The sequence below is a fragment of the Onychomys torridus genome, chromosome 23 (assembly GCF_903995425.1).
Source record: "Onychomys torridus chromosome 23, mOncTor1.1, whole genome shotgun sequence".
NCBI classification, from domain to species: domain Eukaryota; kingdom Metazoa; phylum Chordata; class Mammalia; order Rodentia; family Cricetidae; genus Onychomys; species Onychomys torridus.
In genome coordinates this window covers 13039171-13051944 of record NC_050465.1, presented here as the reverse complement: position 1 = coordinate 13051944, position 12774 = coordinate 13039171, and the positions used below count along the sequence as shown (strand labels likewise).

At 43.4% G+C, this 12774-nt stretch overlaps 2 protein-coding genes across 8 annotated transcripts in view; one reads left to right on the top strand and one right to left on the bottom strand.

Moving 5' to 3' along the window:
• The window catches only part of Pam (peptidylglycine alpha-amidating monooxygenase), a 275438-nt gene extending 273914 nt beyond the window's left edge, over positions 1 to 1524 (bottom strand). For 5 of the 7 annotated variants that reach the window (XM_036173733.1, XM_036173738.1, XM_036173737.1 and 2 more), the window contains exon 1: positions 1338 to 1524. The gene's annotated coding sequence lies outside the window, so the exon portion shown is untranslated. The remainder of the gene's footprint in view (positions 1 to 1337) is intronic. The other 2 variants (XM_036173740.1, XM_036173742.1) reach the window with 1 other exon arrangement.
• Positions 1120 to 3725, top strand: LOC118573393 (translation initiation factor IF-2-like). The gene is made up of 2 exons (XM_036173690.1): positions 1120 to 2729; positions 3695 to 3725. Exon 1 carries the CDS (start codon positions 1120 to 1122, stop codon positions 1768 to 1770), a length of 651 nt encoding a protein of 216 aa, XP_036029583.1. The 3' UTR covers positions 1771 to 2729; positions 3695 to 3725.
• Positions 3726 to 12774: the final 9049 nt, after the last annotated feature.

Genomic DNA, 12774 nt, shown 5'->3' with positions numbered 1-12774 from the left:
TAAAACACCCAGTAGACTGCACTGCACGATACCTGGACTTGTGAAAATGTCTCTTAAATCGGGAATACATGAATGACAGAACTCTGCCATTTAATACAAAGTGTAAATCTGATTTTCTCACTTCTTTTCCCCATAAGGCAGGTAGAAAAACATTACACAGTGACTCTTGTGCCTGTGATTATCAAGTTCAGATACTAAGTATCTGAACCCACTTTACAAAGATGAAGATTTTGGGGGCCTGGAGAGATGGCTCAGTGGTTAAGAGCACTGGCCACTCTTCCAGAGGTCCTGGGTTCAATTCCCAGTAACCACATGGCGACTCACAAAGAAGAAGATTTTCTTCCAAAATAGGCCAATACTATCTTCTTGGTAGTCGAATTTCCATAACCATGGGAATAGAGATCCATAGCTTGGACACAGGGTTTGCTGAATAAAAGGACACTTTCAACTATGAACCCTATTAACCACTTGCAGAAAATTCGTACTGTGCCTATCAGCCTTAGAGAGCTCCATGCCAAATCCTTCAGAATCATCACCACATCTGAGCTTTAGGACAGAACTCTGATCCTCAGGGCTGGGAACCACTAGCAAGGAGCTTCACTAGACAAGAGACCTTGACTCAAAACCACCACGTAATACCCCTAAATGGTCCCAACAGAACGGCATATGTTCTGTCCAGGACAACAGAGATTCTGATGGGAGAGAGTACCAAGGCTACACAGAGGAGGTGACCCAGCCAGATTGAATCAGTATAGGAAGTGGCGGGTACTTTGCATCTTGCCTAACAGAGCAAGCACCCCTCCCTGGAGTAGTACACACATTCTAAGGCTGACAAGCTAGCAGAGCTAGCTGGGCAGACACCGCAGCAGAGGAGGACAGGGAATTTCCATGCTTCCCGGCACTTGCCAGTACTTCGGCGCCCCAGTTGCTAACCCTACCGCCTTGTCGCCCTCAACCTTCGCGGCAGCCCCTACGACCCCCAAACTAAGTCCTAAGGACCGGCTCAGGGTCCCGCGGGGCTTTCCCACCGCCACTTAGAGTTGTCCAAAAAGAGACAAAAAACAAACAAGGCGAAATGAACAAACGCGCCCCAGAAGGCGAGGGCGCAGTTCAGTTGCGATGGTGAGGACAGCAAGGGAGGAAAATGCCAGGAAACCCGGGGCGCCAGATGCGCTGACCCTCGCCGAGCGCGCCGGAGGAAATCCACCATGGTCCCCGCGCCAGGAAGCGGAGGGACGGGCAGCCCGATCCCCCGCCCGGCCTCTGCCCAACTTCCGCGCCCGACCCGCTCCGCGCCCGACCCGCTCCCCGCCGTGCCCCGCACGGGCCCTACCAACCTGCGCCGCCGCAGGCTCTCTCCGGGACGGAAGCCCGAGCCTCCGCGGGCGCCGGGCGGAGTTAGTTGGTGGCTCGGGTTCCCTGGGCGGGGACAGGCTGAGCACGCGGCAGCGGCGGCTGTCCCGGCTCCCTCCTCCCCGGCGGTGCGCTGGGCTCCGGGACCTCCCGGTCCCTCCCGGTCCCTCCCGGTCCCTCCCCCTGGGGCGGCTCCCGGCTGCGCCCCAGCCTCGGCTCCGCCTCCTGCCCTCCGAGCCCAGCACTGGCCACCCAGCTCCCGGGAAGCGCTTGGACCGTGTCCCTAACCAACGTGCGAGCCAGAGGGCTGCACCTTGCCCGAGGACTACCACCACCACCACCACCCCTGGGAGCGTGGAGAAGGCCAGGCCCGAAAGTCTGTGGGACACGGCGGAGTCCTGGATCCTTTCAAGCTAGCCCCGTGCAGTGGCCGTGCCGGCTGCTTGGAAGGGGGCAGAGGACGGTGTTCGCGTCGTCCTCCGCCAGGCTGCGGGGTTCCTAAGCTGTGTCCTGAGTGAGTGAGGGAGTTCCCACTCCCTTCCCCGCGCCCTCCAGGCTAGGGCTCTGCCAGGCCGTGCGCACCTGGGATAGGACGCTTGGATTCGAACCCTTAGCAGAGGTGTAATTTCTTTCGAAGTCACCTCTTGCAGTCAGATCCCAGAATGCGGGCCACATGCTAAGGCTGCCCGTGGATTCCCGGCCAATACCCTAATAAGAGAAGCTTGCTTCTCTTGACTTCCCATTTCTACCTGGCCTCCCTTTTTGATGCATCTTCCTACCCTTGAAGATCATTCCGTTTTGGCATGCAGGGCCCAGTGCCACTAAAGTAAGCACACAGGTCAACCAGAGCAGCCCCAGCTTCTCTGAGTGTCACCCCAAAGCGAAAGAAATGGGGACGGATGAGTTACAGCCAGGAATGATGTGTACTAGAGGCTTATTAATGTGCACACACAATTGAAAGGCTTCTTATTGAAAGTGGCATTTGACGCTCCCCTTGTGACTACTGGAGTGTTCATGGTGCCTATTCCCTGCCTGTTCCTTTGCTTCTTTCTCCCAGAGTCCTGGCTCGTCTTTCATCTAACCTTTTTCTCATTCCAATTGCAACTCTGAACTACCCTGGGTCTTCAGCTAAGCACTGGCTGTTCCAGGTAGCTAGCGGGCCCTGCTTAGTTCTCTAGAGTTCTATTGGGCAGGAAGGAGGGTCCCTGAAGATGTGGAAGAAGTCCAGGAATGAGGCGGAAAAAAGGAAGAGCTAGAGGAACCAGTCAGTCATTGCTCTCAAGTCACAGGGGAATCCACAGAAAGAAAATCCATCTTTCCATGGGGAAACTACTACAGTGGACTATCCAATATCACAGCATTTCCAGGCAGCAATGGTGAGCCAGAGTTAAATCAGGTAGATTATTGAGCTCTTATTTCTCAACCCAAATTCCAAAGCAATTCTTTGACCCCAGGTTCTCAGCTAGAGATAAGACATTTTTTGTGGAAACTGAATGCCATCAAAAGATGCAAGAAATTGAATGCCATCAAAAGACACACACACACACACACACACACACACACACACACACACACACACACCAGAGCTGATCTTTGGCTTTAGGCATTCCTAAGTCATTTCTTCAGCCTCTTTTAAGAAAGATGCCATTGAGTAAGTCACTATTCTGTGCTCTCCATATTTCTAGCCATTTGTAAATTAGTGTGCCTTCTCCAAAACAGCAACAAAAACACCAACATTGTGTGTGTGTGTGTGTGTGTGTGTGTGTGTGTGTAGAAAACGTGAAGAAGCAGTGTTCTTAGGCTGTAGTGGGTTTATTTTTAAAGTTCAATTCAATATATTTTGATCCCAAGAAATTTTCTTGTTCAAAAGTGACTACATTTTTAAACATATGTACAGCTCTCTCTAGCTCTGTGTGTGTGTGTGTGTATGTGTGTGTGTGTGTGTGTGTGTGTGTGAGAGAGAGAGAGAGAGAGAGAGAGAGAGAGAGAGAGAGAGAGAGAGAGAGCATGTAGGTTAAAATGTCTAAATGCAATCTTGTCTCATACCCTCAAGCTCCTGGTGGACAGTCAATAGTATGAACTTTCAGAATGCAAACTCAGTTCTGTGCCTGGGTGTCCTTGTTTAGTGTCTGTTGCTGTGGTAAAACACTCACAATAGCCAGGTTGCACTTTCAGGAAACAGTCCCTCTCTGAGGGGACTTGGCAGAAGCTCTATCAGGCACCTAGAGGCAGGAACTGAAGCAGGGACCACCACAGAGGAACACTGCTTCCTGGCTTTCTTTTCATAGCTTGCTCAGCTTGCTCTCTTTTCTTTTAATTTATCTTTATTTTATGTGCATAGGTGTGAAGGTGTCAGATCCCCTGGAGCTGGAGTTACAGACAGTTGTGAGCTGCCATGTGGGTGTTGAGAATTGAACCTGAGTCATCTGGAAGAGCAGTCAATGTTCTTCACCACTGATCCATCTCTCCAGCCCCTCAGGACCTTTCTTAGACAACTCAGGACCATTTGCCCAGGAGTGGTACCACCCACAGTGGGCTGCACCTTCCCACAGTCAGTAACAAATCAAGAAAATGCCTCACAGGCCAATCTGATGAGGGCAATTCCTCACATGAGAGTTACCTTCCCAGGTGACTCAAGTTTCTGTCAAGTTGACAACTCACCAGCACCTGGGGAAGTTACCCCAAGCCTGTGACCATGGAGCCTCAGGAGCTACAGCTTTAGGACATGCCAGTCTGTATGCAGGCCAGCCATAAGAAGGAGCCTGAGGCCTATGCTGAGACACTTTGCTCAGCCTTGGTGTAGGGAGGAGGGAACTGGACCTGCCTTGGCTGAGTCTGCCTGGCTGGGCTGACTCCCCAGGGGAGACCTTGCCTTGGAGGAGGTGGGAGTGGGGGGGGTGAGTTGGGGGGAGGAAGGCTGGGCACTGCAGCGGTGAGAGGAGGGAGGACAGGGGAATCCATGGCTGAAATTTGAAATAAATAAATAAATAAATAAATAAATAAATAAATAAATAAATAAATAAAAGCCAATCTTAACAAAGCCACCTCCTCCCTTTGAAAGAAAAGCCACTTCCCAAAGAGATCACTTTAAATCTAGGTCCTTTCTGATATGGTAGTCTACCAGTTTAATATTACTCTAATTAATAGTAAGCATAGTCTTTGTGCGAAAGATGTGCAGCCAGTCCATTGGTAAAATGTCCAGTTGTTTTCCAGGAAAAAAAAATCCAGCAGCTAAGAATGAGAGGCCTAATTTATAGACAGCAGCGGTGCTGGTGGGCAGTGTTTCAGAGGGGATGGGAAGGCACATGCCTCTGTAACCTTCCCATTGTTTTTTTTCAATCCGCCTTCATGGTGTGGCTGTTGTTCACCCAGTTGTCCAAGTCAGTACATCTCATACAAAACTGTTAGGACAACACACGCTGTCCCACACTCGTGTTTGTTTTGGAAGCGTGACATTCTGAGCACAAGTGGGTAGAGATGGGGTGACGTAAGAATCTTCCTTTTCCCCCTTATGTTGAGGCCTATCTACTTCTAGTCTTTTCCTTGTGAGGATGGGAGTGGCGGACTGCACTTATTCTTCAAGTCTTGGGGAATGTGCAGGTCTGTGGGCTTTTCTGAAAAAAAGAAAGAAAAATAAATGCTTTCTCATAGCACACTTCATGCATGAAGTCCGAGTGCCCAGCCTTGATTAAGAACAGAAAGCTGCATTGAAACACAAGAATGAGCTTCGACTTGGTTGTATCCAACAGTCAAACTTGCTTATGCATATTTAGAACGACAAGAGAAAATATTAATTTCAATTTGCAAGTCCTCAAAAAGCACCTTGTGGGCCACATAATGAATAGTCCCGTGTTAAAAGTAATACATGTTTGTTCTTTCACAAATAAATTTTCTTCTGTAATACAGACATCTGTCATGGACTCAATTATCTTGCACAGCATGTGCTATAAAAGCACATAAAAGAAATAAATATACTACACTGCTTATTTGGAAGTGATCAGGAGTATGCAGCACCACGCTGGCATGTCTTTAATTTCATGGTGTTGAGAAAACTGTGAGTATGAAATAGCAAACCCTTCCCTACCGCACTAATTCAATTACCTATCATTATACACATAGGAGGAAAGTTTCTCCTCATTAAGGACAATCACTAGGACTGCTTCTTGTCGTACTGTACTAACCCCTGTGGGGAGAATGTGCATGTAGCATTTCCTTTGAAAACAAAGGGATGACTCCAATCCTGGGCTCCAGGGGTCTACAGAAGAACAATGCAGCAAAGGGTATTCTAAGGATATAAATGACCATTTAAATGAGACTAGACTTTTGTGAAATGTACGCATCAAACAGACCTCAAAATTTAAAAAACAGAATAAGACATAGTTAGGCCAAGTCAGACTTGCTTGATGCAGTACAAATGGGAAGCCTGTCTCTCTGCTTTTTCCTCTGACACTCTCCTGTCCCTCCTCTGGGTCACTGCAGAAGGCACACATAAATAAAACAACAAAATATTTTGTAGAAAGCTCTGCCAGGTTAAGTACACAGGGCTTTCTCGAATGCTCCATATTACTTTCTCTTGTGTCACTTTAAAATAGACTTGAAAAAATTCTTAAGGGGAATATTTTAATAGCTTCCCAGAGAGTAGAATGTATTATCATTACAGTACAAAGGGCATCATTCATTTTTAATTCTCTGCTCCACAGGTGTTCCCTACCCAGGCTGTGGTTGACACTTAGAGGGCCTAATTATGATTCATACATCCCACATTCCCCAGAAACTGGTCTTTCTAATATCACACAATGCAGTTATTGAGAGGAAGAAAATACGGTTCAGTCCTCATAGCCAGATACAGTGATCCTCAATCTTGTCCACACCTGGGGAGCTTTAAAAGCCAAGCCACCTCAGCCAGGCCTCAGAACCTAATAAAGGGGAACCTCTAGGGGTGGGGCCTGAGGACAGGTATTTATTTGACTTTTCCAGGTGCTATTTTTTATTTTTGTTTGTTTGTAGCAATAGCTACCATTGGCAGGGACTAAATGGCAAGTGAAAACAAGACAACTCTTTTAAATACATGAATATGAACTGGTTTGCCTCTAGATGCAGTTGGTTGTGTTTTATTTTTTAATTAAAAAAGATGTTAGTATAATCTGATAAGTTGTTTGTAATGAGTTATGTGTTCTCTACCACATTTGATGTTTGGCTAGGATAGTGAGTTTGATTCAAAACGGAAAGCCATGACCTGTGGTTTTGTGACTGAAATCACAGCCACAGATCACTGAAGAGAAACCTTCTAGGAAAATTGACTCTTATAAATCTTAAATTTCCCCTCGGGCTATTAAGCCACTATTCAATTTAGCTGCTAAAACAGATATATGTTTACAATTAATTTTCTATAAGTCCAAAGTTCAGAAACAAAATAATTACAAGTCTGATGATATCATAGAGACTCAGCACTAATGAAGAACCAAGAATTTAATTCTGGAAAGGAAGATTGAAATACTTCTGGCAAGTTCATGTAAGTAGTTGGTACATATATCCTTGTAAAGGAAAATAAGCTGATCCCAAAGGGAATTCATGGTAATTATAGGTAATATTTATATACAAATATTATATACATACAAATAACACTAAACTTTTCCCATATAGTTTATTGTTATGAAATTATGGGGGTGTCTTAGTTAGGGTTTCTATTGTTGTAAAGAGACACCATGACCATGGCAACTCTTATAAAAGAAAAAAACATTTAATTGGGGTGGTTTACATTTTCAGAGGATTAGTCCTTTGTCCTCAAGGTGTGACATGGTGGTATACAGGCAGACATGATGCCAGAGAAGGAGCTGAGAGTCTGACATCTTGACCTGTAGGCAATAGGAGGTGAACTGAGAAATTGGACATGACTTGATGATATATGAGACTTCAAAATCCATCCCCACAGTGACACACTTACTCCAACAAACTCATACCTACTCCAACAAAACCATACCTCCTAATAGTGCCCCCCACTTTGAGCTTATGGGGCCAATTACATTCAAACTATCACATTCCACTCCTTGGCCTCCATAAGCTTGTTACAATGTCATAATGCAAAATGCATTTATCCCAACTTCAAGAGTCCCCATAATCTGTAACAGTCTTAACAATGTTTTAAAGTTAAGAGATTTATGCAATTTCTTAACTGTAATCCCCTCTAAAATAAAAATAAAAAATAGTTCACATACTTCCAACATAAAGTGGCACAGGATATACATTACCATTCCAAAAGTAGGGAAGGAAGCATAGTGAGGAAATACTGGACCAAAGCAAGACAGAAAACCAGCTGGGCAAACTCCAAACTCTGCATCTCTACATCTGATGTCAAATATGCACTTGAGGTCTCCAACTCCTTTCAGTTTTGTTGACTGCAATACATGTCTTCCCCTTGGGCTGATTCTACTCCCTGTTAGCAGCTTTTCTCATCAGATAATCCATGACTATGCCTTCTCTAACATCTTGGGGTTTCCAAGGCAATCGAGGCTTCATCTTCGAAGCTTCATACAATGACCTCTTTAGGCCTCCGTGCAGGGATACCACAGACACATGCCTGGCCTCAGCAGCTTCCCTTAGTCACAGAGACAAATTCCATAACCCCTTTCTTCTATTTTTAACTCCAGAAACATATGGTTGAAGATGCTAAGTTCTGCTGCTTTCTGGGGCTGGAACATGGCCTCCATTCAATTACATCTTCCCCAACTTTCTGTTTTTTGATGATTTCCTTCAGTGCTTAAGCTTGGCTGCTCTGAAACTGGATCTGTAGACCAGGCTGGCCTCAAACTTAGAGATCTACCAGTCTCTGCCAGAGTGCCTTTAATCCCAGCACTCTTGGCTCTAAGCTTTTCTTTGATTCCATTTCACAAGTTAGAAACTTGCCCAAGGTCACCACTCCCTTTATTCCATCTCAATCTGTTGATCTCTTTAAATACAAGACTTAGAGCTCCATTCCAGTTCCTGGTGCTCCTTTACTCCTCAAATTGTATGTTTTGTATTTTTCCTTTCTCAGATTGCTCCTTTCATTTTAAATCTGTATAAAAGTGACCAGTAATACTCACACAACAGAATCAATACTAGGTTGTTTTGAGATTTTTCTCTGCTGGGAGAATTAATCCAAATCTCTTCACTGTAGCCTCGGGCAAACTCTTCAAAACAAGAGCAAAAAGCAGCCACATTCTTTACCAAAATATCACAAAAATGACCAATAGGCCACATATAACAATTCTTCTCCTCTGAAACCTCTTGATCCAGATCCCCATGATTCATATAACATTTAGCACCATCCTTTTTTATGCTTCTACTAGTATGGCTCATTAAGCAGTGCTTAAAGTGTTCCACTGCTTTCCTAATCCAAACTCCCAAAGTCAATATTATTCCAAATAGACCCCAGCCCCTTTTACCAACTTCTTAGTTAGGGTGCCTATTGCTGTAAAGAGACATCATGACCATGGCAACTCTTATAAAGGAAAAACATTTAATTGGGGTGGTTTACAAATTTTCAGAGCTTTAGTCCATTATCATCATGGTGTGACTTGGTGGTATGCAGGTAGACGTGTGCCAGAGACGGAGCTGAGAGTCCTACATCTTGACCTGCAGGCATCAGGAAGTGAACTGAGACATTGAGTGTGGCCTGAGCATATATGAGACCTCAAAGCCCACTCCCACAGTGACATACATCCTCCAGGAAGGCCATACCTGCTCCAACAAAGCCACATCTCCTAATAGTGCCACTCCCTATGAGTGAGCTTATGGGGGTCAATTACATTCAAACTACCATGGGGGGATCAGGAGGTAAAGAAAAAATACCCTATTGATAGAAACCGGACATAGAGTAAATCCTCTTCTTACAAGAGCAGTGTGTCCCAAGGCCTCAGGGAATACCTAATACTGTAGATAATACCAAACCTTATAGATCTTACTATACACATATATATCCTCAATAAAATTTAAGTTATAAATTAATAAGAAGTTAATCATGACTAATGATAAAGTTGAATAATTATAACCATATTCCTATATAAAGTAGTAAAATTAATTTAGACTGGATGGTTGTTTCTGGAATTTACACTTAGTATTTTAGGACAGGAGTTGATGGGTAACTGAAACCAAAAAAAGCAAAAGCACAACTAAGAAGGAACCACTGAGTTGGAGAAGTTCAATAGGCTAATAGCATCTGACTGGACAGTAGAGGTCAGCCCGAGGCCAAAAAAGTCTAATGCTTCCCCTCCAAGATTTGCAGAGATTTCTAGTAATATAAGAAATTGATACAGCAGTAGTCGTAGGGGCTAAATTGCCACTGAATATCTAGAAGGTTCTGGATCAGTGTCTCTGATACCACTTTCCAAGATTTGTTTTTCTTTAGTTTCCTTCTGTTTTTATCTTTGAAATATATTTGATTCTGGGCTGGAGAAATGGCTCAGTGGTTAAGAGCACTGCTGTTCTTCCAAAGGTCCTGAGTTCAATTCCCAGCAACCACATGGTGGCTCACAACCATCTGTAATGAGATCTGGTGCCCTCTTCTGGCCTGCAGGGATACATGCAGACATTGCATTGTATATATAATAAATAAATAAATCTTTTAAAAAATATATTTAATTCTTCACTAAATGTATTGATTTTGTCTAAGAAAATAGCAGGGATATTCGCCAAGTGAACAAAATACAAAATTTTGCTGGAGTATCAAATTAGAAAGATGAGAGATGCTTTAAAGCATCCACATGTATGATCACAATTTTTCCAAGGAAAAATTTTCCAAAATATATATTATACAAAATTATATAATACATTTATTGTTGGAAAGCAATAGAATTTTCAAAAGGTATACTCTATCCACTTTGTCATAATATTCTGTTTCTTTTCAATAACTTGGAAACTGAAGAAAATTTGCTACACAAATAGTTTTTCATTTTTTAAAACATATTTGCATTCTTTCCTCATTCTGCAGCTGTAGATTTGTGTCTCTATTTTAAGTTCTTAGTGGGGTGGCATTAGAGATTTCATTTCAACAAGAAAAATTCCCAGAGGTGAAAGAATGACATATTTTCTAGTCATATTTAGCAGCAAAATGAGCCACACAAGAGTGCAGTTTTTATTATTTATATTTCATTACAAGTAAGAAAGAGCTTTTATAGAGTTAGCATGCAAGAAGTCAGAGTAACAAAATATTGTTGTTGTTTACTGTTGTTAATGTGCTGGGTGATACGTACATTACTTCAATTCCAACCCTCAGGTCCTTTTTTAAACAGAAAGGAGATGTTTCAAGGACTTCAGGTTTCCTTCAACATGAAATTGTCACTCCAGAAAAATAATACAATTACTAGAGAGGAGTGCTCCAAGAGTCAAGCCTCAGACACCAGTAACATATATGACTATAAGAACCAACAATTTAAGGCCAGAATTTTCCCAATTCATGAACTGTGGACATGATACTATTCCCTTTATAGAGGGATACTATACTGGGATGAGGGATCAGTGGAAGTTACACTCTCCCAGTTCTCTTCAGGGCAGCATGTCTAAGACATAAAGTGCTTAAATACCTTCACTGGGTATAGAGAGACTGGCCAAGTCATACCCTGGCCAGTGCAGTTAGATTGTTTTCTAGTAGCAAAGCAGGAAAAGAGAAATGGTCAGTAATGGAAGCATTGTACAGGGTATTATATTGGAGAATGAATAAAAGGTGTGGGCAATGTTTGAAGAAGAGCCGCGAAGACCATTTTCAATGGTTGTGACATTAAGGAAGTGATGAGCTCTGTAGAGCAGTCTGGTAGCATTGCAGAGGACCATCGTATTTGTTAGTTGGTCTTCACGTTGTTGAGACAAAATAGCTGAAGGAAGAAAGGTTTTATTTTTGCTCACACTTTGAATGAACGGTTAGTCCATCATGGCAGGAATATGAGGCAGCCGGTGATGTTGTCTCTGCCATCCCAGCATTGGCCTGGAAGTTCCAACCCCCATTGAGGCTTCAGTAATGATCACGCCCACAAGGCGGGGCAGAGGAGGGAGCGGAAGACCGAGGATCAAGAGGAGGTTGCTCTCTGGGTTCCTGGATGCCGGACGCTGGAGGTGGACCGAGCAGAGTTCTCCAGAGAACACCGCCGGACTACCCTATACCTTTGCCAGACCCTGCAACCTACCCCTTCATTTGTAAGTTACCCCACAAAATAAACCTCCCTTTTAGCTACGTGGAGTGGCCTTAATAATTTCACCAATATCTGAAGGCCCTCCCTACCAGTGGTTCTCAACCTTCCTTAAAAAGTTCCTTATGTTGTGATAACACTCCCAAGAAATCCACAGTCTCTCATCTCCCATGGAAACAAAACTCAAAAGCATTTTTGATTTCCATTTGATAAATACATTTTTGACTTCTTTTTTTAAAGTTAAGGCATTCCTAAAGTATCTAGATTGGTTCAATTTAGCAGTCCAGTTCACAACTCCATGTCTCTTAGCAGCTGTTGTTTGCTTGTCTGTATTCAAAACACTCAAGATCAACACAATACTTTATAAAATCCAGACTCCCTGTGTATTTTCCATCATTACATGGCTTTTTTCTTTTATATTATTTTTACTCTCTCTTTAAAGACTTTACTATTTCTAAGTTATTTCTTTCTTTCTATAACTGTCAATACTCTTTTTCTTTTTTCTTAAGCGTAGTACATTATAAAACACATTGAAACCTGTTTAGTTTTTTTTTTTTTTCTGTCTGGATCTCTTTTACTGCATATCTCTAGTCTTTTTTGACTGCATGGCAAACTTTAGAATGCTAAGCTACACCTGGATACTCCTTGTGGCTCTCTTGGCTGCCACTGCCTGCTCCTAAATTCATGAGAGCCAGGCCTAAAGCTCACCTTATACCTTTCTCTTACTTCAGTATATCTTACTTTCACTCTTACTCCATGGCTGGCTGGGTGGCTGGCCCTTAGTGTCCTCCTCTCCTTTTTCTCTTGCTCTTTTTTCTTTTCTTCTCCCAGATTTCTTCTTCTATTTATTCTCTCTGCCCACCAGCCCTGCCTGTCCTTTCTACTGCCTCACTATTGGCTGTTCAGCTCTTTATTAGATCATCAGGTGTTTTAGACAGGCACAGTAACACAGCTTCACAGAGTTAGACAAACACAACATAAACAAAAGTAACACACCTTCAAATAATATTCTACAACAGGTGTCCTATGTTCTGTGGTGCTAGGTTTGTAGAAATCTGGTAAGGCATCAATAGAGAAGTCCAGTCACACTCAGTCTACTAGGAACGCTGTGGTTCATGCCTCCTCACCTTTGGCTCTCAGCACTTTGTACAGGATTAGCATTAACAACAGTGAACATTCATTGAGAAAGGATGGTGAAAGATAGGGCAGAAGAGAATACTCATTTGCCACAAATACTGTTAGAGAAGAAGGGGAAATTCTT

Excerpts from the sequence above, each read along its gene's own strand:
- LOC118573393 (XM_036173690.1), top strand. The coding sequence starts at position 1,120 with ATGGTGAGGACAGCAAGGGAGGAAAATGCCAGGAAACCCGGGGCGCCA.